Genomic DNA, 25142 nt, shown 5'->3' with positions numbered 1-25142 from the left:
GTTACTGTGGAAGGTGTGCTGTCGAGAGTTTGCTGGTAGCAGCGGCAGGGTATGGGGTACCATAAACTGGACAGCGTGTTGGGAAGGTCATTTTTATGTATGGTAGGCTGTTCAGGAGGGCAGACCAGTGCATATCTATTCTAGATCGATGTATTTTCTCTCTTTGCTTTGCCTAAGCAGCTAGGGTACAAGGCTGTCTGAAGAGTGAGCTCTAAAGATTGTTTTAAAAAATGGAAAAGGTCCTGTTGTTGAAAACCAGGTCTGCAGAGGAGTGTAGGCATAGTGCTCCACTTAATTTACAGCAGCGTAGACTCAGTGATTTGTCTTTTAATAGCCAAAAGCACATGAAAAGACCGGGCAAGACCAGACCTGATTTATTCTCTGCACTTGGCAGCAGGTTGTGTTCCTGGCTTTGTCCGAGGAGCACAGACATGTGTGGCATGCAAACTTTGCTCACTGCTGTGCTGGGAGTGACCTCACTCGAAAGCAGCTCACTGCATTTGGGGGTTTTAAGGTGTTGTCTTCCCTTTATTGTTGTGTATTCAAAGAGGGGGCTGTTCGGGGTTTTTCTTTTGAGCCCGTACAGTTCTCAGCTGGAAAAGTGCCCTGGAAGAGTGGCCAGCCGTTTTTCCAGTGTGTGCCTGTGAACAGTATGAAGAGGTTGCTTGGAAACTCTTGAACTAAATGCTTTCAAAGTAGTTATATTTTACACTGAAAGTTAGACAGAGTCGTAATTCACTATTAATTATTCCTGTCTACTTTTCACTGAATAACGAATGTCAAGTATTTATCTAGTTATTTGTGTTTTTCTTTGGAAAGGTGCGATGGGCTCTCACCAGCCACAGATTTCAGGGAAATGTGGAACTCTTGGATACACACAGACCCGTGGGAGGAGCGGTAGCGTGGACTCCGATTTACAATTTTTAGGATTAAATAACTGTCAGCAGGACAAAGGTAGGTGGGTTCTAACAGTGCATGTGACTTCGAAAAAGTGTCTTTATGCTGCTTTAAGAAATGCAAACTGTTACTAAAGCGTTGTTCGGTCCCTGTTCAGAGGTGTTTGTGCCTCCCTCCTCTGTAGTGCTTTTCATTTGGGGTTATTGATTGTGCAGCCCACACCTTTGGTGTCTGACCATACATGTGGGCTATATAAAAAGCGATGCTGTGACAGAATCTGAACATATTTTTTTAAATTTTATTTTTAGAGTTCTGTTAATGGCACAGGTCAGATAGTCCAGCTGGTCCAACAGCGAGGGCCAGGTTGGAGCCTTGCCCTGCTGAGACAGCTTAGCTTCCCTCTTTGGGCCCGTCGACGGCGCGGAGGGCAGCCGAGGTGTCTCGGCAGGAGCGTGCAGGAGGAGGCATGGGCTGCCCCTGGCTGCTGGGCACGACAGCCCGGGGCGAGCGGCCTCGGCGTGCTGCGGAGACGCCGTCTTGGTGCACGTAAAGCTTTTCATTCTCACTGCTTTAGCTTCTGGTGGTCTCTGTACAGCTTTTACGAGACAGATAGCTGTTGCTGCTCCTTGCAGAAGTGAGGCTAGGGATGTGATTGAGTGCACCTCAACCCCAGAGCTGGAGGCCGAGATGAATCGGGACCTGTAACACATATAAACTTGTCTGTTCATAAGTAGTAATAATAATAAAAATGCCAGGTGTGCATTTAGTGAAGGAATACACTCGCTGTCCAGAGGAAGAGATGGCAATGATAGGAAATCTCTGGACAGAGATGCATTGAGTAGTCCAGATGTGTTGGACAAGGGACAGAGCCGACAGCCTTCTTGGAAGAAGCGCAGGCACTTCGTTTACTCAGTTTCTTTCTGGCCAATTATGGGCTCTAGATGATGTGTTTTTCTCAGGCCTATGGAAAGAAAGGAGAAATGTCCTCTGGTTTTTGCCTCTGTAACTACAAAGTCAGTGTTCTCTTCTCTTGGCCTCAGTCTTAAGAAGACTGTCAGGTACTTTGCCCACACTTGCTGATTTATTTCTCTGCAAATAGTTATTGTGCCAGATATTACTGTTCCTTGAGCCCTTCCCTGGTGGCTCAACCCACGCCTGACTTGGTTGTCTCAGTTTTGCTGCCCTGGGATTCCTGGGGAGCACCGGGGTGCTGCAGCCTCAGAAAGCAGCAGGAGCAGGAGACAGAGACCTTGGACCTATCTGATTTGTAAAGGGCTTTTTTTATGCTATAATTAAAGGCTCAGTTGAATGGTTTTCTTTGGGGTGACACAGACTGTTAATAGGTTCTCTGAGCCTGACTCACGTTGTCACTCGTTCTCCCTTTCGTTCTCTGCTTTCCCATTCTCCCAGTTATGCCCGTGGAATTGGCTGTGGGGCCGTTCTCTCATCAGGGTTGCTGAGGTGGCCCAGCTTATGGTGATCCTTCCAGAGGCCATCAGGAGCTTTCTTAAAACTTGTCCTCTTTTCCACTTGCATGGTTCAAAGCCTGAGTGCATGTGGGGAACATGCATCTGATGCTCATGGGAAACAATTCAGCAGTCTAGTTCAAAAACTACGTTCCGTTTTTGACATGCTGGTTTCTGGGAATCACAGAATCACGGAATAGTAGAGGTTGGAAGGGACCTCTGTGGGTCATCTAGTCCAGTCCTGAAAAAATAATTTTTGGACTATTTTTTTTTTTTTAAGTAAGTAGAATTTATAACATTTGTGCTTTATTTGTACTCTTGTATCACTGAGTTTTGAGAGTGGTGTTTGCGAATGTTATGCTATGCAGGCTTGCAATAGAGAGCTGCAAGCAACAGAACCATGTTCAATCTACTTGCATCATTTGTTCTTTTAAATATAGTTCTTCAAAACATGACTGCAAAAGACCTTAAGCTCAAACTCATGATCAACTGCAGAAGAAGGGAATTGATGGTTTGAGGGACAATGCAATTTGCAAAATGGAGTTCGCCCATTTGTCTGTTTGCTTGGGCAAAACGCTGACCTTCAGTTATGACTGTCTAGAGGGTGGATTATTTCATTGTAAGTCATTGTTTGAAGAGCTGTCAGAGAGGCTAATCACCACAAACACGATTCTCTTTTTCTTTTCTCAGTTTGTGCCAGCCTAAATTTTTCTGGCAAGACCCCGAGAAGTTTTTGCAATCAAGCAGAGCATACGGCGGCCTGGCAAGGTCTGAGTGCAAGCCAGGGCACCTTCATTCTGCCGTCCTACCCGCTGTCATCACCCAGGAGCAGCCCAAAGCACGTCTCCCCTCCCGCTGGCTCCCCAAAGAAGTCGCAGGATAATACCAGGAACTTCTCCAACTCCTGGCCTCTGAAAAGCTTTGAAGGACTGCCTAAGCCTGGTTCACAGAAGCAGTTTCTCGGTCGGATGTCAGGAGACAATACAGGTAGGAGTGTTGTCAGTATAATGCAAGTGGATTTTGAGTTTGCATCTGGAGTGACTTCAAGCAGTGGTCAGAGAACCTACAGTGGCAGGTCAGTGGGGAATTACGCAGTGCCCTGATTGCGATTAGAAACGTGCGGGTTTGATAGCTGCACCGGTCTGGTCGCATCGCTGGAGGCTTCTTTTAGAAAGTGAAGTCTCTGTATTTTGGTGGTTTCAAATACTGGCATGTTTTGTTCCTTTTGTCTTTCAGACATGTGAGATAAAGCATAGTAAGGACCAGCTCTGCTTTTCTTATCAGCAATGTATATGGGAAAAGTTTGCCTTCAACCTAAAATAAAAGCAAACCCCAGCATCTAGCACTTTTAAAGAAAACCAATACAGAAATAAATGTTACTTTTAACACTCTAATACATGTGCAAGAAAATTCTACTCATTCCATTTCGACTTTTTGCGTCTTTATTCGCCCTTGGAATCTTATGTATCGAATTTCCCACACTCAGAATAGCTCTTTAAAACCTGGTTACAAACAGCTCCCTCTCTAATGAGTGGAGTCTGTGCCGATTTCATCCCAGTTTACGCTGACAGCTAATGGCAGAGGCTGCTTTTTGGCATCTGATTTCCTCTCTCTTTGGAGACCTCATGTACAAATTTGTTGACCTGAAATAGTTTTAAGTTTATTTAATTACAATTGCTTAAACAATTTAGCTGATTTCCTTCAAATACGTACTAAAGGCAATCTTATTTTAGGTTAAAAATAGCTTTAGTATCTGTTTATTCTCAGTCCCTCATGAGGCATGCATTCTGTAAGCCAAGGAACAGCCTCCACCTACAATTCTGCAGATTTAAAGAACTTTGTTTTAAATGTCATCTTCGTTGAGACACTTTTTTTTGCACATATGTAGAAAATTTCTTAATTAATTCTTTGGAAGTCACCTGTCCCTGGAATGCATGCAATTTTGTCCTGCAGATGTGTGTTCATCACTTGCTGATTTTCTCTGTGTTACCCGTATGCATTTCAGTTTTTTTCTGTTTCTTTAGAATAACTTTGTTGCTGTTATAGCAGCTTACAGGAGAGTTTGTTAGGGCACCAGTCTTCTTTTTTCCTTAATTAAGAAAGTTAAGTACTTTTTAAAGGTACTAAGTATGTGTTGGTGCGTACACGCATGAAACACTAATTTATACTTTTTAAAAGAAGGAGATACTGAAAGTAGAGGAGGTTGGTAACTGAGCTTGAAACGCAGGGAGGTGGAAAAGGGAGAGTCAGGAGGTAATAGAAAATACCATGCGCCGGGGCAAGTCTGGTAACACGCTAATGATTTTGTAAAATTAGCTACTGAGTGATGGGCGTGAGGACGGATTCAGGAACGAGCGTTTGGCACATCTGGAAAATTGATGTTGGAGAAGGAATATTGAAAGTTTTTCAAATTGTGAATGGTATAAAAATCAAGTTAGATAGGGAATCACTGTCTGCTCTTGTTCAGGTGAGAAGCTTGCTCTCATCTGTGCGTGTGTGTCGGTATTTATCCGCGTGAACACCTGTATACAGGCACACACGGAGGAGCCGAGGAAGCGGGTCGGTGACGTCAGGTTTTCATCAAAGGAAGTACTTTTTTAATGCACATGGTAGAGCTGACTGCTGTGGGCTGCTGAGGATGCCAAAAACAGGGGTTTATCGATAAAGGCTGTGTGTGCCAGGACGGTGGGTCGGCTCGGGTCAGACCTCTGGCTGAGGAACTGCCTCAGCCCTTCGTCCGACTCCAGACGGCTGTTTTTATGTTCTTACTGGTTTTATTCAAATTTGCTCATACTCAGCCAAACAAAATGTCCTTGAATTGTATTTATGCTAGTAAATAAAATTGCATGCAGAAGTGTGTTTTTTAACAGTCACTTCATTGTAAAAGGAGTTTTCTGGTGCGACACAGAAGCGAGACACGAAGTTTGTTCTGGTGAGCGCTGTGTTCCTGCCACCCCCCCCAAGGACTGACCTCTGCTCCCGTCTTCTTCAGGGGAGGATCTGCAGGAGAAGCATTCTGCTCTGCAGCTGAAGCCCACCCTGGTGCGACACCCAGCCTCCCGCAGGGGCCTGAACGGGGCCAGACCCGTCCCCCCCATAGCCCGCCTCGCGAGCCCGCTGCCCGGCAGGGCGGAGTTCAATGTCACAAAGTGGAGAAGCGAAGAGAGCGAGGACGTGTGGCTGGGTGAAGTGGATGGGAAGCTTGCGGCGGATCTGTCGGAGCTAAATGTTGATGGCGAGGAGGTGGACCGAGAAGAGGTTGGTTCAAGTATGGCATAACGTGCTTCTAACAGTTGATATATCATGAGCTTCTTTTTCCTAAGCAAGAGACAGAAAATGTTTCTGACTTAAATTTTGTGACACTGTTGTCACTACAGCAGGTTTCAATGAGATACCACGGGGTGTCTGATGGAAGCTAGGTAAAGCAATACACCCTGATCCTGAAGCACACTTCCCGTGGTTGTTCCAGACATCTTAGTTTCCCTTGTTTTTCTCAGAGCTCAAGTCATAATGTTCTCAGTTTTTGTAGTGCCAAGACAGAACTGTGAGCCTTTATACAGCTTCTGTTCTCATTATCCTGACTTCATTTTAAATTTTGTGTCAGACTTAAGTAGTAACCCTTTCTTTAGTTACAACAAAGGACCCAAAATAACAAATAACCTCCCTGATGAAGGTTCATGTGTCTCAGCCCGGGGGCTTCCTCAGCCTCTGGGCTTTGCTGAAGTGGGCTGCCCCTGATTCCCATGCAGCGTGCCCCAGCTCTCTCAGAATTCAGTTGTTTTTTCATGGAGTAAAACGAGAAGAGCATCAGCTGGATGAGTGTGGTGTCACCTGCAGCTGTTTGACATGACACAGACACGTTTGGCATTGGGCCTGGCAGGTCACCATCCCTCCTGTGTCTGGAAATCCACTAGTAATAATTTGGGCCACTTATATGTATTCAGTGGGCAGTGTTTTGAGTGTTCCACTCCACCTGTGACTTTGAAAATATGAGAAATATTTAATACCTCTCAAAATACATGCCTGCTGTGACCCATGATGCTTGTCGAAGAGGCTTATTTTGGCATCTGCCTTTACTGGACCACGAAATACTTCGCAGCCAGCACAGCTGTAGATCCCCCACGGCTGTTTCTCAGCCTCGTGTTGTCCCGTGAGGTGCCCCGTGTAAGGCGAGAGCTCATGCCAGCCCGTGCCGCTGTGCCCAGAGCGTGCTGCAGGATGCCGTCGCTCACGCCGTCGCTCACGCCGTCGCTCAGGTCTCTGTGGTGTTTGAGAAACACCAAGGAGCTGCACCAGGCCAGGACACAGAAAAATGCTGCTGAGGCCTGCTGGGTTGTTTCCAGGGATGGAACTGTGTCCACGGTGTCCTCGTCAGAACAAATCAAAACCATTGCAGCGCTGGTTACGTGAGAAGCATCGGTACCACGTATGGTGGGATTTTGTATGATCTTCCCCTCATGGTACCATGAAACCCACCGTTACTTCTGTCACAGTTCACAGAAATTGTTTGAATTTCAAATCCTGTCTTTTGTCCCTGAGAGCAGTTGCAGTAGGATTTAATGGCTTTGCCTTACTCTATCTTCCATGCTTTATCCACTACTAAAAGTGACTTGAGGTGGGAAACAGAGAGAGGAGGAATTTTTTTATATCAAATATGTCTAGCAAAAAGAGGAAGAGCACATGCAGGATCGTGAAGCTCTGGTTGTTACAGATTTTCCTGCTTAGTTGAGTAGGAGCTCTCCTTGCTGGGCACAATTTTCAGGATTCCCTTTGGCATATTTTGCAGCTTTGTGCCGTTCTGTTGCGAAAAGCCTGGGGTCCCGACAGCGTGTACTAGCAGCCATCGCACGCTTCCTTTAGGCCATTAAAAAAGATGAGAGCAGCTGGTGTATTTTTGCAGGAGTCTGTTCTTGTGTTTTTCAGAATGAAGCCAGGGTACAGCGTCGCTGTGCATTTGCATTTACGTGCAGGATAATTATGCTTGTGAAGTACAGCAGTGAAAGGGATCAGTACAGTGCAGCACACCCCGGGTACGGGTGGAGGCAGGGGCACCGAGCTGCCGTGGATTGGGCTGAACAGAATCACAGAATCACAGAATCACAGAATAATAGGGGTTGGAAGGGACCTCTGTGGGTCATCTAGTCCAACCCTCCTGCCCAAGCAGGGTCACCTACAGCAGGCTGCACAGGATCTTGTCCAGGCGGGTCTTGAATATCTCCAGAGAAGGAGACTCCACAGCCTCCCTGGGCAGCCTGTTCCAGTGCTCCGTCACCCTCAGAGGGAAGAAGTTCTTCCTCATGTTCAGACGGAACTTCTTGTGCCTCAGTTTGTGCCCATTGCCCCTTGTCCTGTCACTGGGCACCACTGAAAAGAGCTTGGCCCCATCCTCCTGACACCCACCCTGCAGATATTTGTAGGCATTTATAAGGTCCCCTCACAGCCTTCTCTTCTCCAGGCTGAACAAGCCCAGTTCCCTCAACCTCTCCTCGTAGGGGAGATGCTCCAGTCCCCTCACCATCCTCGTAGCCCTCCGCTGGACTCTCTCCAGTAGCTCTTCATCTTTCTGGAACTGGGGAGCCCAGAACTGGACACAGTACTCCAGATGAGGCCTCACCAGGGCACTCAGGACACACTTGCTTTTGCTGAAAAAAGCTTTTTTCCCCGTGCAGTGAAGAAAACCTGTTGTTTTCACTCCTGTTTAGATGCAGAATTCACTCCGCTCTCTACGAAACAGCGCAGCTAAGAAGAGGGCAAAGCTAAGCGGCAACATTTCAGATCTTGAAAGTCCCGATTCTGGCCTTAAACTTGCTCTGTCTGCGGACGCGTCCTCCCCGAGCGCGAGCTCCTACGGCGAGAGCGGAGTGTGCAGCCAGGAGTCTCTGACCTCTCCTGTGTCCACAGTCCCCCCAAGAAGGAGAAGAACGTGAGTGCAACTTGTACCTTAACGCTGCGGTGAAATTATCACACGCAGAAAAAATCTGTAGTACATTTTCTATGTAAGATTGCTTTGCTTCATAGCTTGATTTTTATATGGGAATTATTTTCATATCTAAAAATGTATCGCTCTATGCAATAGCTGCTTAGTTATATTATTCTAGTTTGTGATGGCTTTTAGTTTGAAAGAGTTCCCTGTGGCAGCCATAGTAACACAGTGCAGCAAAGTACTGCCAGCGGTAGTAAATATTTTATTAAGACTTTAGCCTGCCATAGAAGGTATGTGAACCATGGCCTAGACACATGAGTAAGAAGGAGAATGAGTTAAGAGGAAGGATAAGGTTTGATTGTTATAGCCTGGAAATTGAAGAAGGAAGGGGTTGGTGTTTTGTGGGAAGAGGAAGACGATGTAGATGTGTCTTCTTATTGCAAAACGTGAACTGTTTCCATTTTGTTGCTGACAGACTGTTGTTAATTTAAAATGCCTTCACAGAGCTCTTCTAAAAAGAAATAAACTTCTGTATGCATTACTGCTGAATCACAGTTTTAAAAATAAGCTTTAAAGTAACACATTAAAATGCTAGAATACCTAAAAAGTCAAGACTAGAAACTTCTACATAAGATGTTTTTCCAGGCAAGGTTCTGGCTGGGGCACGTTCTGCACAACAGACCGTTTCCAGTATGCAGTGAGACACAAGCTTAATGTGTTCCAGGATTCACAGTGCAGGAGTTCTGAACGAGCAAGGAAGACAGGGGACATCTGGCAGGAATTTGTAGAAGTGGCAGGATATATCCCGGAAGATGTCAAAAGCCTTGGAATGTTCATAAAAATTCCAGAGAGTTTAGTTCAGATGCTGGTTTGCAAGCACTGGAAATGGACAAAATCTGTGCAGTTGGGCAACAAAAATGCGGGTGGCTTCTGTGTATTTACTTTTAGAAGGATCAGTTTGTCCACCAATAAACTACCCCAAGCAATGGGAGCTTGATACTGATGTCAGTGAAGATTCTGAAGCGTGGGGCGTCCTCGGGGTCTGAAAAGCAGGACCCGTGGTCGGGTGCGTTGCAGTCCCAGCAGAGAGCGGGAGAGCTGCTGGTTCCCGCGGCTGTTGCCTGGGTACGCGCGGTGTTTGACAGCCCAGGCTCGGGGTCCAGTCATCTCTAATATTCAAATGCACGATTTTAAAAACAAAGCATCGGGATTGTCTTGTAGGTAACAGCATATTCCTGGTGAACGTCTGTTCACTAGACACGGAGCTGAGAACAGCTCATTGCTGGAGGTGGAGGGGTGGTGGGTTTGGTCACTCTCCTTTGCCGTTCCTTGCCAGATCAGAACTGCCATCGGCAGTCCCCTAGGCCAAACGACTCCTTAGCTTTTTGAACCTATAGTAAATTTACTCTTGGTGTAAAGTTTGCTCTTAAGGGTCATCTTCATGGTGTTCTTCATAATGGACCTGCTCATCAAATAATTTCTACTGAATTCATTCTCTTTTTGTACTCAGTGTGAACATTTTCGAAGTGTTACTGGAAATATTTGTCCACCAAGTACATCGGGGAGGAGAAACTGAAATCTGTTGTTGTCTTTGCTACAAAGTGTTATTTAGCTGGGCTGTCACTAGCGTGTAGAATTGTACCCAATAAAAATTTGGTTTATATTTGAACAGGTCTGACTCTTTTCCACTACTTGGCAGCAAATCACAGCCTGCAAGGATACCTTCGGCAAGAAAGAGAGACCCAGATGTGGCTGAACATAACTCCAGCGCAGGTATTTCACTGGGCATATCAGTATATACCTTACAGGATGGTCACTTGATGTGTCAGTTCTTGTTCAATGAGCTTGTGTCCCTTCAGCACTTAAAAAAAGGTGATTGCTAGGTGCTATTTGGTCAGATGGAGATCATACTGCGGTACCACAGGTGAGAAGGAACTCGAGGGTTTCTGCCTTTCTGTGTCAAGATAAACTGTCTTAATGTGAGTGCCACCTGTGAGTATGTGCACTTCAAAATTCGGTGCAGTATTGTGTGAAAATTCCTTGGCCACCAGCTGGAGAAGAGTAGGAAAGGTCAAAATGTTGCAGGCATTTTAATTTCCTGGTAGGAAGTTGAAGTTCACAGAATCACAGTATGGTCGGGGTTGGAAAGAACCTGTGGGGATCATCTAGTCCAGCCCCCTGCCAGAGGAGGTTCCAGGTGAAGTGATGCTGTTCCATTTTACACATACACTGAACTACAGGTAACTGCAGGTTTCAGTAATGGGCAGAAACTGGTTGTTCATCATTATTGATGTTTAGTCAATTTTGATTCAGCTGGATGGAGATGTTTCCTTAGAGAAAAGGAACCGGGGGAGCTGTGTCCACAAAGTTCTTTTCTGACCTCTCTTCCCAATGATTGCTCCGTTGTACCCTATTGCAGCCTCAGCAGCTAAGGAGTTACTCCAAAAAGTTTCCAAAACTGAGTTCAGTTAGGTTGGAGGGCATCTTACAGGCCTGGCTTTGCAAAGCCATCACATTAAAAAAACAGGAGTTGCTACTGAGACTCATAATCTTTTCTGAGAAATTGAAGCTATTGCTCCTCCTTTCAGCTAAGGCCGCTTTGCTCAGGATGAATTAGTAAATGCGTTCGTCAGATAACAGCTGAAGTCAGAAATTAAAGACTGCACTGACATAGTAATTTGTCTTGTGGTTAATGATTTTGCATTTGTTATATGAGAAGACCTCCTGTGAGAAGCTGACCTCCAGTGTGAAATAGTGAGCAGCACATTTATTTTGCTTATCGAGCCAGTTGATCAAGCAGAAGGCACAGCGCTGACAGCCTGCTGCTGACAGAGTCGATGGAATACATGCACAGCTGACTGCCAAAGGGAAGTCCTTTGCTCCCACCACAGACTGGGCTTGGCCCATCACACAAGTCAGATCTCAAAAACCTCTTGAATTTCTACACTGAAACTTAGAGAACTTGTAAAAATCAGTTTGGTATTTAACTGGTCTCATCCGATGAAAGTTTTTTGCTAACGCTGCACATAAATCCCTCTTGCTCTAACTGATCTCATTACATTTTTATTTTATATCAAAGGTTGGAGTATTTTTTTCTTCCAGCAGCTACTTTTTTTATATTTTTCTTCCCGTCTTTTGTTTTCTGTCCTTTAGACTAAGTCCCATTTTTTTCTAGCTTTCCTTCACAGGTCAGACTTTGTGGACTTTTTAACTGCTGTCATGTAGGCTGTTTTCAACAGATCTACTGCTTTCCCAAAATGCAGTACCTGTATGATACCCCTTGGGCACTTAGCGTTGAGAGGAGTAGAAGGCTTACGACGTGTCCCTGTGCAGCTGCCTACCTACCCTTGTACATTTGTGTTCTTGCTGCTTATTGCTCACCTTGTCTTTACGTGGCTGGTTGGTTGTGCTGGTAGCTGGGGCTCGCCTTGGCCAGCTGCAGTGCTCTGAAGCGCAGGTGTCTGCTGGAGCTACAGCCTAGGACCTCCTTGGACGTCAGAGGGGAGGGAGGCTGGTGTCTGACCCGTGTGAGGCGTCTGTTCATTTGTGAAGAGCTGCTCCCTGGAAGTGTCTCTGATTGCAGAGAAACTAGGAAGCTTTAGAGTAGGTAATTATGGTTGCAGTGTTGTAAAACACACAGAATTAGTCCTGTCCTACCTGTAGAGTCTTCTACTTCTCCTGTTGTATTGCAAACTGGTTCTTCTTGGATCATTTCTTCTACTTTACCCGGAGTTCCTTGAATTCAGATCCTGTCCTCGAGCATGCGTGTATGCCTCCTGTTTGCTGTCCAGTATTTGAATTCAGCCGTTTGGGCAGAGTATTGGTGCCCAGACTCTTTCCAGTGGTGCCCAGCGACAGGACAAGGGGCAATGGGCACAAACTGGAGCAGAGGAAGCTCCAGCTGAAGATGAGGAGGAACTTCTTCTCTCTGAGGGTGACGGAGCACTGGAACAGGCTGCCCAGGGAGGTTGTGGAGTCTCCTTCTCTGGAGATATTCAAGACCCGCCTGGACAAGGTCCTGTGCAGCCTGCTGTAGGTGACCCTGCTTCGGCGGGGGGGTTGGACTAGATGACCCACAGAGGTCCCTTCCAACCCCTACTATTCTGTGATTCTGTGATTCTGTGATGAGGAAGAACTTCTTCCCTCCGAGGGTGACGGAGCCCTGGAACAGGCTGCCCAGGGAGGCTGTGGAGTCTCCTTCTCTGGAGATATTCCAGCCCCACCTGGACGCGGTGCTGTGCCCCCTGCTCTGGGTGACCCTGCTTGGGCAGGGGGTTGGGCTGGGTGACCCACAGAGGTCCCTGCCAACCCCTGCCATGCTGGGACTCTGTGATTCTGTATTGGATAGTATGGGGTCCTGAGCAGACTGCAGTAGAACCCCGCTTGATGCATCCCTCCACTTGGAGAATGAAGCTTCGGGTAACTACGCTGTGTACAGACACCTGGGATGACAGGTGGCATCTCTCGCTCCTTGCCCGCTCCTAAGGTCTGTTGCTGGGGCATAAAAGCAGGCCGTGTTTCTCTGGTCATACTGGTTTCTGGTGGGTGCTTCCAAATGCATTATTTGCCCTGGTGCACTCCCGGGAACGGACTTGCCCAGCACATGGGTCAGTTGGTCTGTGGCTCCTCCTTCAGCTTTTTTATTTTCTTTATTTCAGAGTTAGCGCTTTTGCTCTTTTCTGTTCTGGAAATTCATTTGTCCCTTACCTGTCGTCCCTCTGGTTGCTGGCGTTCCTGGAGCTGCGTCACCTTGGTCGTGCCTGTCAGTCCCGTCGGTTGAATGCGGGGTTGGTTCCTGGGAATTTGTGGAATATGTAGCAAAAGCACATCTGTGAAAATACTTCTGTCTTTTTAGATACTTAAACGATATTTGGAAAAGCAGAAATGGTCCTTTAAAGGATTCCTGAAGTAATTAGTGGTGGTGTTTGTTGTTTTTTTAACCACAACGAAAACGTATGGAGAATGTTTTGCAGGCATTAAAATGCTCAGTTTCTATTATCTGCAACTGTAACATAAAAATGTGTTTTGTGACTTCTAGGGTAGGTAAATGGAAAGATTTCTTGTGTTTTAACCAGTATTTTACTATTTTCATTTAGCTGACTTGTGACTTAATTTGGCTTTTAATGCTGAATTACTTAGTATTCAGTTGTTCATATGTGAAAGACTTTAAACTAAAAAATAATTTTTCAAGCTTTGAGTTAGATTTCCAACCTGAGTTTATCTGTAGAAGCAAGGCTTTGCATGTGAAAAAGCAACAGAGGCTGAGCATCCTTGCTGAAATGCTCGTACTTCTGTAGGCAAAAGTGCTCATACTCTATGTGTAACACCAGGCTGAGGGTCTCTGAAAATGTGACGATGTAAGAAACCTGTAATGCACAGGAAAAACTGTTTCTATTTTTTTTTAATATTTTTTTTTTTCCTTTTGCATGGCTAGCACTGGATGACAAGGGGACTTCTAACGTTAGCCTAGTTGGCCAGCGTTTGCACGGCGGCAACGGATGTGGAGATTCTGCCGACCAGAAGCAAGGAGAAGTGTCACGTCCTATTTTTAGAAGTCTAAATATGGAACACCAAGGAAATTTTAAGCATTTAAAAGGTTTGTGAGTTTGCTGTTCATCTGGGCTCTCATTTACGGCAAAAACCGAGGCTGCCTATAGCCTTTTGTAAAATGGGTTTTATAGACAAGAAGTTCCAGGATGTTTAGCGTGGTTTCCTCTTTTCTAGTCTTTATACTTACACTAACAAGTTGGAGTTTTTTCTGACATTACCTGAAATTAGACTGCCAATTAAATTAAAAGCCACCCACCTCACTACGACCTCCTGTCAGGTAGCTGTAGGGAGCGAGAAGGTCTCCCCCCAGCCTCCTCCAGGCTGTGTAATTGGGTGATTTGTAAAAGAAAGAGGCATCTCTCATACTCCTGCCTGTAACTGTTTTTGGCAAGCTCAAGACTGCAGTGGGGGCAGAACACGTCCAGAGCTGTCCAGAGCCCCGGGCTGCAGCGATGCTGGCGCCTGCCGTGGGCTCGGGTACCTGGTCCTGTGGCTTCACGGCAGGGGGCTGCCGGTTCACCGAGTGTTTCACAGCTGAGGTGGCCCAGTAGTCCCCTGCCTTCATTTGTGCCCTTGCTCAGACAGGCTTGGCTGAATCATCTTTTCTGTGTAGGAATTTCAGATTATTCAGGCTAAAGAGCAAACGCAAACCGTGCTCTTCCTTGGTCACAAACTATCATGTTTATTTGCAACTACTGTGGTCAATATAGAAATACATAAAATGCGTCATCCACTTCGGTGGAGAGTTGGAGTGACTGCTAATTTATGTGGAAACAACAGCAAGTGCTGCTTGGGGAGAAGAAATACTTTGGCAAATTTTGTTTTGATTCAATTCTGCTGAATTATGTAAGAAAGAGTTCTGTTCTTCCACGAAGTGAGTTAGAAACTGCTTTTTTCAGTGGAATCAGTTGATTTAAAAATCCTCATACAAATGTTGGTTTTCTTTATGATCTTTTGGCAGAAATTTTATTTGCTGTATGCTTTCCGTGATTTTGGTGATCTCTGTATTTAATAAATGCTATTAACTTCAGTAACTTGAAAATATACCAGTTCATAAAAGTGAGAAATTCAGATGTCAGTGTATGATGACATTTTAGAAGACTAAAACATGTACCAAAGCATAAACTGCATGATTTACATTGTGCATTTTTTTAATATTTTTTTAAGGTCTTGCAGAGTCAGCGTGTACTTTTCCACAGATGAACAATCTGGATTTCATTTCGCCAAGTGTCCTGCCTGAAGATGCAGTTGCAATTTTTGGTAAAGCTATTACAAAACCAAAATTATCTCCTATATCTCATCATGGTTTTAAAATGAGGGAAAATGTACATTTATAGAGTGGGGAAAGGAGAAGTTTCTTACAACATTTTAGATTGTGAACAATCTCCACTTTAAATGGAAATAAAAAAATTAAGGTGAGAGTGCCTTTAGGAGGAAATTGGCAGTAGTAGCGTTAATAGCAGTTGTGTTATCTTCTTGAATTACTTTAGGTTTTCTTTAGTTTTTACTGAGTTCTGCTGAGTAAAGTGGTTGTTTTGGTGAGGGCACAGCACGATATGCCTTCCAGGTGCGTTTGGAAGTCCACCTTCTGCAGGAACATGCAGCCAGGCCGCAGCGTGCGCAGCGAGTGGAGATGAGCAGGCGGTCAAAGAGGAGCCAGAGCCGTCATCGGGGATCTGCGGGAGAAGCACCCAGCAGGACAGCGCTTCTCATCTCCAGGTTGAAAATGAAAGCAAGGTAGGAATTGCAGAAGCGTTTCGTTGTCTGGCTTGCTGTTTCTGTGTGTATGGATGCAGCTGAATGCAGTTTTGCAGTCTCAATGTGACGGTAAATGAAGTTTGGTTATTATGGATTAACTCATAGCTCAGGTGACTTGCAGCAGTATACAAGTCCTTTTATTTATTTGTGTTATTTGTTGAGTTCCATTATAAGACTAAAGCTTATATTATTATTATTATTATTATTATTATGAAGACTAAAGCTGGATTAACAATTTGCCCACATCTGGTTGACTGGCTGCAAATTTTTGCTCTGACTGCTTATTTAACCATTTTGCAAACAGTAATGAGAATACAGTTTCTTTCTTCTGATGTTTGCAGAATGTTGTATTAAGCCTAAAACAGAAGTTTTGTGTAATTCACTGTTACTTTTCTAGCAAGTGTTAAAAAATGGGTTCTGTTTTCTCAGTAACGTGACGTACTGCAGATTGTTCATGCAGTTTAAATAAGACAGGAATGTGGTGTCACGTATTGATGGGCAACAGCATGGGAGATCAGTTTGGTCTTGGCATAGTCCATGGGAAACTTGTGTTCCCATCGCAAATGGGCCATTACAAATGGTGCCAGTTACCAGTACTGTCAGTACCAAGTTCAGTGGACTGCAGAAAGTGGGTTTTGGTCCTGTGATATTTTAGATTTAAAAACAAAGGGTATGAGGATCTCTTCGCACACCATGCAGATCCACCAGTATTTGCCAGTTGGTTCAGTTGATCCCAAGACCCATTTTCAAGGCGATGCTGGAATCAAAGGGCACTGAACCATATTTTTGCTATCCTGGATGAATGATTTACAGTTAGACCTTCAAATCTCTTTTTTGTCTCTGTTAGGGAAGCTTTTCTGCTTTGTCCAAGTAAGTGTATATTTACTGGGGATGCAGTGAGTGCAGTAAAGTCATCTCCTGCCTAGCTCTGCAGGTTAATGGTCCGAGCGAAAGCTGGTTTGGCGTACGGTGTTAGGCACCGAGGCTCAGGCTCCTGCTCAGGTCTGTAACCCTCCACCCAAGGAAGAACAGCTTCAGCCAGAACAGCCGAGAAAGACCCATCTCCCAAAATCTTAGGAACCGGGGGGGCACTTGCCTGGTGAGCGCTTCCCTCCGTGCCGGGGCTTGCGTCCGGACCTCGGGTCCCAAAGCAGCCCGCAGCCATCAAGGTGCTTCTCCCAGCTGCTTCTTTTGGTCCCACCTGGATTTTTTACAGTAACAAACTGTGGTGGAAGCGTCCCACCTAACGCGCAGTCTCTGGGAGAAGGGCTGTGGGAGGGAGCGGGGCTGGGAAGCCTCCTCTGCTCCGACCCCACAGGCCATGGAGGCGTGGAAGGAGGAACTGGCTGGGTTGGATCATGCCCTTTCTTCTGGGTGGGCGTTTTGATCTCACTCCACTCATAAGCTTTTTAAAAACCACTGTCTGAGTATCTGTCCCATAATACGGTTTGACGAGGACTGGTGCTGTTTTGTTAAATACTATTTACATCTGTATAACATCGTGCAAGATTTATCTGAATGAAGTAGTGGTACAGATTTTAAACAATTTGAAATGAAAATCACATGTCTATCAAAAAGCATTTAAAATAACATTTTAAGATTACTAAAACTTTAATGATAAACAGTGTCTTAATTTTCTGATTTCCACTGAAGATACGAGTACGTGGAGAGATCAAATTCAAAGGAGTAAATGGAGGAATGTATTAAATGTTACTGAGTTTTCATGAGGAACTGTGTCTTAAACATATAAGAGAGTAGGGTCAGATCACACTGTTAAAAACCACTGTTAAAAAAACCCCCACAGACTGTGTATTTGTTAGTTGAAGTTGTAGGAAACTACACAGTGCTGCCAAGGAGTCCTTAGTGCTCTTAACTATTCAGATATTTTAGAGTAAGTGATTATTTCCCTTAAATTTTTAAACCTGGAATGTTGCTTTTTTTTGCCAGTGGGACTACTTATCATGCAGAAAGCAGACCTTCAGCTCTTTTCAGGATTGGATTTAACATTTATGTGAATAATTTCCTTTTGCTTTGTAGAATAATGGTGAAAATAATAATTTTCCATGCTTGCCTTAGGCAATATCAAGAACTGGGTAACTTGTACGTTATGTTATATTGCATATCATAATGGGTGCATTAATTTTTTGTAGATAAAAGTTGCCATGTCAAAATCTGCCCAGGATAAGATGAGGCGGAAGAAAAAAGAAGAAAAAGAACGCAGTCATAAAGAACATCAGGAGGTCAGAGACCTCGAAGAAAAGGAAGAAAACCCTTGGGCAAGACTTCAGCTGAATGAACTAGAGAAAATAACAACAGAAAGTGAGGATGAGCATCTGTCTTAAATGAATATTATACTGTTAAATGCTGCTGAAATGGGAATTCAGATTCTGTGATGATTACCAAAAATCATGACTGTTCAGTGTGATGTAAGGGGTTACCACAATTAATTTTACACCGCAGTTTACTCTTCAGTCGTTTGTTCTTAGTCTTATAATACAAATGATGGAGAATAAAGTGCTTAGGGGAAATATTTGAAAGACTGAAGTCAAGAAAATTTTCAAAAGACAAACTAGGACTGAAAATACTAGTTTTTTCCTTTTTTCTGATTTGTCATTGTTGTAGCTTGGTCATTTCCTTCTATTTTCTAGAGTTAAATCTCTGTGGGGATGTATTAACATCATCAAGAAATGTATCTTTGTCATTAGAAAATGTTACCTTGAATCCTGCATTGAAAAGAACATCCAGTTTGAAGAAGAAAAAATATTCAGCCTTGCTAGATTCTGGTAAGCTGTTCCAGTAAACTAAATATAAAGACTGTTAGAATATTTGGATATGTGGAGTGTGACAGTTCCAAAATACAATCAGGTTTAATATGATTAATATGTGCAATGTACTTTAGGGAGGTTGGTGAAGGGGATAGGAATTCATCGCTGCTCCCAGGAAACATTTTTCATCTGTAATTTGTTAGGAAGGTGTTTGAAACATGAGAGGGTTTTTTATTTGCTCAGCAAATTAAATGATGTCATGTATTAATGGCAAATTGACTCTCTTGCAACCCCTTCTCTCCAAGAAAAACACTGTTGTGTACATTTTGTCGCTGAGATGCCTTGCAGATATGCAGTAGACATCTTTTCAAAATAGCTCTTACTGATGATGGTCCAAAGTCTTCAGAATGTCTCGAGTGTCTCTCTAAGTTTTACTATAGTGTGTCTTGCCTCACTGTGTTTTAGCACATGGTGCATCCATTTTTACATCAAACAACCCCCTACATTTGTGTTTGTGACTTTTTAAAGTGGTGGTTGTTTGCGAGAAAATTCATTCACATGAATGAAGTGCTGAAGGATGTAACTGGGAAAGCGGTCTTCTTGAAAGCCTGGTCCCTTAGCAGCAGCACTCTGTATATAGCTCAGACTCTGAATATTTCCTTCCTTTGAATGAATTGCTTTCTTCAGATGATGCTAATTATTTGTTATGCTTCATGACTTTGTAGATGAAATTTCTCTTGGGGCACTAGGGCGCTACAAAGACCGGACGCCATCAGTCACTCTCAGCCCAGAAATAATGGACCCATCAGAAGTGCAGCCCTTCACAAAACCAGACACGGCCCTGGCAGAAGCCTTGACGCTTCTGGCTGATGATGACTGGTGGGTGCAACTTGAGTCTGATGTAGAAGGTGTTTATTTGGATAACTTACTTTAAAAAAACCCGGCAAAGTGGACATAACATCAACAGTAATGAGAAGGATCACAAGGATCACATATCAGAAAAAAGAAAAACAAAGAGTTTATTTCAGTCCAAGCCTAGATTAAACTGTAACTGTTGTAAACTGAGGCTGAACAGCTCAGCTTGCAGAGACACCTAGAGACCTCTGAGTTTCAGCCCTGTTCTGGAGAGGACCCCCACCAATACCTTCCTGCCGCTTTCCATGGTGTGCAAGGCTTCACTGTGCTCTGCCTGGCGAGATGGGGTTACAGGGCTGCTGCCTTTCTGACTCTGGGAAGGAAAGTAACCCTTTAGTGGGCTCCAGTGCAAGCTGTGGGCAGAACTGTAGGAAAGAGATGAGAGACTGGTGTGCTAAACTGGTCCTACTGCCACATTAAAAGAAAGACTCACTTGAAAGAATTTCCTATGTTACATGTCATTGCTTTATTTCACAGTCTGATTCGTGTGCTATTTGGTGTCTTAGAATTCTAGGTTTTAATATGTTTATGACAATTTGCAAATGTTTTGAATCTAAACTTTTTTTTACTTAGGGAGAAGAAAATTGAAGGTCTGAACTGTGTTAGATGTTTGTCTGCCTACCATGCGACTGTTCTGACTGCAAAGCTGCACGAAACGAGTTTGGCTGTGGCACAAGAGGTTAAACTTTCCTGTCAGAATATTTCACCCACTATATGTGTGTAGATGTATTTTGTAGCTCTGGGATGCAGTGGAATCTGTTGGACAGTCTCAAAAGGATGAGCCTGTCGTTCAGCAAAGCAGCTCATGCTTCAGATACCAACAGCTGGTTTGATCTGATTTGCTAAGAGACTGAAAAAATTTAGATTGTAACTTTATAACATTTTCCTGTGTATCTATTTTAATTCTCACACGTTGTGAATCAAGTCAGAAATGTGTTTCTCAGTTACTTTTAATGTTACTTAAAACTTTCAAAGGGAAGCATTAAGCTTTACTTATTTTAAAGTATATTTTATAAACATTATTCATTGTTTGTTTGGGTTTTTCCTGTGTGCAGGTCAAGAATTTACGCTCAGGTGTTTCTCGAGCTGCTGTGGTCTGTTTAGGGGATTTGTTCACCTACCTGAAAAAGAGCATGGATCAAGAACTAGATAATACAGTAAAGGTCCTTTTGCACAAAGCTGGTGAATCCAACACATTTATAAGGGAAGAGGTAGACAAAGCACTGAAGGCTATGGTTAATAATGTGACTCCAGCACGTGCACTTTGTTCTCTTATAAATGGAGGGCAAAGGTAATTCTTATAAAGACTTTATAAAGAAATAACTTGTGAATAGCTTAAATTTATCAAATAGAGTCTTTTAAAGAAATCAAAATAGAATAGGCAGAAATTTGAAAATATACTAAGTCAGCTCTGCAAAACTTCTACCCAGGGCAACATTAGTTGGCATAAAAGTAAAATCTAGCCCCTCTGTTTCTTTCTGTATGTTATGTAAAAACTCAGCGGTTGATTTTGGAGGTTGGTGTATTTTCTGGTCATTCTGCAAGACTCGAGTAATTTCATTTGCTGTTAGCGTGGTATTCTTAGGGAAGGGCTATTTAGCTTTGCCTAGTCAAGCTAGCATAGCATTCTCATTTTTCATTTGCCCCGCAATCAAACGCCTGTCCTTCCCAGTTCTTCAGCACTACTTTTTATTTAGAAAGATGATTTATAACTCACAAATCTCTAGCTGCAACTGTCTTGGTTGATTTCCCGTTCTTCTCCAGGCTTAGCTGGTTAATAGTCTTTTTTGTCTGCATTTTGATTTTCTTTACAGTGGTGGTGGCCTTTCTTTTCTTGAGTGCCTCAGACATGACAAGCTTCCATTTCTGGTTGCAGGCTTTGATGCTAACCTCTAGCTCGCTTCAGTCTGTAGCAGAACTCACATGCCTTTCTTTCACTTTCCCTGTTAAGTATGTTTTTCAGTTTCTTCTATATCCTCGTTCACTCTAATAGCAATGCTTCATCAAGCCCTTAGGCAGTCCAAGATGTTCAATCTAGTTACCTGCTTGTACTTCATCTCTTACCTGTCTGACATTTCGTGGGCTATGTTTCTTGTAGGCTGTCCTTTCCATGAAATATTTCGGGTGCTACGCTATAAATCAATCCTTAAACTTTCTGCACAGCTACAGATTGTAGGAGTTCATCTTGATTCAAAATATTCTGTCTCCTGTTTTGTTTCCTGGGAAGCTGGTAGCTGTGGGGTACATTGACTCTGTCTCCCGCAGGCCAGGGAGAACCCCATGGCAATTACCTCGACTTTAAACTGAAAGGCAAATGTCAGCCTTGGGATTTAAATTATTTTTGAAATATACCTGCATGTAGTTGTATTTGTGAATTTAAGAGCAGCAGACAGCAACTGCCCATTGCTTTAATTCAGTAGCCATGGAAAGTGGCCTCTCTAGGTGCTCCCATCTGTTCTTTGGAAATCCCTGGCCCAGCAGCACTCACAGTCATAACTGGCTCAGGCTGAAAGCCCCGCGCAGTCGCAGATTCAGACACGCTGACCTGTCCTTATGAGTTCTCTAGACCAGTAAAGATTCGACCCCCTTCGGTTTGTGAACTCAGATACCTTTTCAGGTATCTAAAGCATACCTGAAAATGCTGTGAGTCTGAATACAGCATTTGAAGCAGGGATTCATTTCTTCACTGCTGAGAAGCCTTCAGTCAAAGCGGTGCCTAAGCCACGGATCACAGCGTGTTTGCAGTGCGTGGCACATCGGTGGAAGAGCGCTGCGAGTTGCAGCCTCGCTAGATCTGGCTTCAGGAGGCGCTGGCCGTATGGGCAACACAGCCCGGGCAGCACCGTCTCTAGAGGCTGCAACAATGAGTGCCAGAATTGTCTTTCAAAGTGGAAATCTGGGAGAAAAATGACATGTCTTCAGTAAGCAGTGAAAAGGTTCTGATAGGACTGTGTAATTATAAAAAAGGATATATATTCTAAATTTGGCTTATATATTGAGTTGCTTGTATTCATCACAACGTACTTATTAAAGTTAACATTATCGTTTTGCTTACAATTCTTCAGACTTTTTAAAACTCACCTATAGAATTCTGCTCAACACATTTTGAGCCTATTGTGATCGCAAGTATTAATGCTTGCAACCCTGAGCAGGTATATACGCTGATTCTTCATCAGCTACAGAATTGCTTTTGACTTCACCAGCAAGAATAATTAAAACATTTTTGCTTGCTTTTGTGAGATAGTGCTCTAAAGATACTGAACTACTGCTGTACACCCACCTCTGTGAGCAGAGGCTTGATCCAAGAGCACGATTCCAGGCATAGATCTGAAAGTGACTGTATTTCAGAAACTTTAAAATCAGGTTTCTTATTTGTGTGAATTGTGTTTAATTCTAAAGTCTTAGTGCATATAAAAAAAAGTCAAGCTATTTTGCATGGGTAGCATTTGTGGGGAGCAGGGGCTTACTTGCTTCCACGTAGTGAGGTCTGTAAGCCTCAGAGTTCTTGTTTTCCCATGGTGTCCTGGGTTCAGCTGGGTTAATTTGGGAATGTGGTCATCCAGGAAGAACGCTGGGTGGTCACGGCAAACTGCAAAGCTGGGGAGCCACTGCTGTGCTTTGCCAAGTCAGTTCTGTTCTTTAGCTCTCTCCTTTAAACTGTTTTTCCCTATGAACGATGAGCCAGACAAATATCTCATTTACTGTGCAGTGAAACTGTCCTCAGAGTAGGATTTTTAATCCAAAGATAAAAATACAGTTGGAAAAGTTTGGACTTGTAGAATTGTGTACTCTGACAACATGTGAGATCAGCAGGTACAGCAGAATTTATATAAAAGATTCGTTTGCTGCAAGAGTTTGAAAATTGATTCCAGCTTCTGTCCCATTTTCATCAGTGTAGGTGTTTAATGGCCCTTGTTTTGTAGGAAATAGACTTCTGCAAGATGCTTGAGGTCAATAGGATACTGCTTTATTTAATTTTATTTTGATATAAAATACATAAGATGTGTCTCTGAGCACAGGGACTAGTTTTTCATAAAGTTGATGGAAAGAACATGTAGTAGCGGGCTTTCTAAAACATTTTGCAATTATTTTAAGGAAAACTAGAAATTAAATTCTAAAAAGAAAAAAAACTACTAGTTTTATTAATCCAAAAGCTGCAGTTAGAGGTTGAAACTGACTTTAAACAAAAAGTGGTATAATTTTTCAGTTTTCATTCTGCGTTCTTGTAGTTTGGGATTTCAAGTGAATGAAATGAAATTTAATCATATGCGTTATCTTTTTAAATAAATTATCTTTGCTCCACAATGTCTTTTCTATGCAGCCAGAATAAGTGTCTGCATATCAGCAGTATACTAGTTGTAGATTATACTAAAGATGAGAAAAGAAAACTTGTGTACCATGCTTGTTAGAGCACATAAATACTGTGCTTTAGCTCCTGTGATGGGTTTTCGCTAAGCAGCGGTGTTTTCTGTAGCCACCTGCATTCAGCGGTGAGAAGATGCACAGCCCAGCACCTGTCGGACATTGTGGAACGTATGGGACCGGAGCGGATTCTGTCTGGAACCAAAGCTGTGGCTGATCGGATTTTCCCTGCGGTAGCCAGGTTTGCACAGGACAGTTCACAACAAACAAGGTTAGTAAGGTTAATAGTGAGGATAAGCGCATTCCAGGTGGCTGAAACCTCTGCGTAGCTGCAGTGACAAAGGACAGAATCAGGGAATCATTTAGGTTGGAAAAGACCCTTAAGATCATCGAGTCCAGGCGTTACTCTGACACTGCCACGGCTGTGAAGCTAGCCTGTGTGACAGGAGCTACCTGCCTGACCGCTGCGGCTGTGCCCGCCCTGGCTGCAGGGAGACGAGGGGCCCGAAGGACACTGCTGGGCACGGAGGGAGTGCTGGCACTGGGATCCACGCCATCCGACTGACCGGGCTGGACCATCCCATTTCCAGACAGCTGAGATGGAAGACTGTTCTCATTAATTTGGTTGTTGATTATATCTGAAGGGTGGGGGTCAGGAGGATGGGGCCAAGCTCTTTTCAGTGGTTCCCAGTGACAGGACAAGGGGCAATGGGCACAAACTGAGGCACAGGAAGTTCCGTCTGAACATGAGGAAGAACTTCTTCCCTCTGAGGGTGACGGAGCACTGGAACAGGCTGCCCAGGGAGGCTGTGGAGTCTCCTTCTCTGGAGATATTCAAGACCCGCCTGGACAAGGTCCTGTGCAGCCTGCTGTAGGTGACCCTGCTTCGGCAGGGGGGTTGGACTAGATGACCCACAGAGGTCCCTTCCAACCCCTACTATTCTGTGATTCTGTGATTCTGTGATTAAACAGTGATTGTTGAGCATAGATTGTTGTGGGAGGTTGCCAAGGGTATCTGGCTACACGTCCAGATCCTACCAGTCTTCCTGCACGTTTATAGTTTGGAATTACGCACCTGCGATTGTCAGTCGAGTTACAGAGCACACCCGTGTTCACAGATGCGTGTCATGGTCTGTGCCCTGCAGGTATTACGGCCGAAAGATGCTCTTCAGTGTGATGACTCATCCGGACTTTGACAAAACGCTTGAAAAGTATGTGCCGACCAAGGATTTGCCTTACATTAAGGAACTGGTTAGCAATCTACATGAAAAGGTATGTGGAAAAGCGCTTGTTTAACAGCTGAGAAGTGTAAACTTGTACTAGCGGGCGTTAGGTGTGGGCAGTGAACCGACAGGAACGGGAGGAGTGCATTCAGAGCAGGGCCGGCGATCGAGTGACTGCAGCACGGCAAGGTGCCCTGCGCACGCCGTTACCGCTCGCGGTGCGCTGGATCCAATGCCCTTTGCTACCGTACTTTGCGTGGCTGTCAGACTGGCTGGTGCAGGG

General features: G+C 44.1%; 1 protein-coding gene across 1 annotated transcript in view; it reads left to right on the top strand.

The window, feature by feature from the left end:
• TOGARAM1 (TOG array regulator of axonemal microtubules 1) overlaps positions 1 to 25142 on the top strand; it is a 50028-nt gene that overhangs the window by 17438 nt on the left and 7448 nt on the right. The window contains exons 7-21 of the mRNA XM_075427173.1: positions 820 to 954; positions 3054 to 3350; positions 5356 to 5621; positions 8066 to 8286; positions 9959 to 10059; positions 13721 to 13882; positions 15004 to 15096; positions 15404 to 15573; positions 17745 to 17913; positions 18243 to 18377; positions 19085 to 19238; positions 19848 to 19953; positions 20330 to 20565; positions 23749 to 23907; positions 24782 to 24908. Of these exons, the coding sequence (XP_075283288.1) occupies positions 820 to 954; positions 3054 to 3350; positions 5356 to 5621; positions 8066 to 8286; positions 9959 to 10059; positions 13721 to 13882; positions 15004 to 15096; positions 15404 to 15573; positions 17745 to 17913; positions 18243 to 18377; positions 19085 to 19238; positions 19848 to 19953; positions 20330 to 20565; positions 23749 to 23907; positions 24782 to 24908 (2531 nt within the window). The remainder of the gene's footprint in view (positions 1 to 819; positions 955 to 3053; positions 3351 to 5355; positions 5622 to 8065; positions 8287 to 9958; positions 10060 to 13720; positions 13883 to 15003; positions 15097 to 15403; positions 15574 to 17744; positions 17914 to 18242; positions 18378 to 19084; positions 19239 to 19847; positions 19954 to 20329; positions 20566 to 23748; positions 23908 to 24781; positions 24909 to 25142) is intronic.

This window comes from Opisthocomus hoazin, chromosome 7 (genome assembly GCF_030867145.1).
Source record: "Opisthocomus hoazin isolate bOpiHoa1 chromosome 7, bOpiHoa1.hap1, whole genome shotgun sequence".
Classification (NCBI taxonomy): Eukaryota; Metazoa; Chordata; class Aves; order Opisthocomiformes; family Opisthocomidae; genus Opisthocomus; species Opisthocomus hoazin.
Note: the sequence above shows the minus strand (reverse complement) of the source record. Positions and strands in the feature narration are given on the sequence as shown.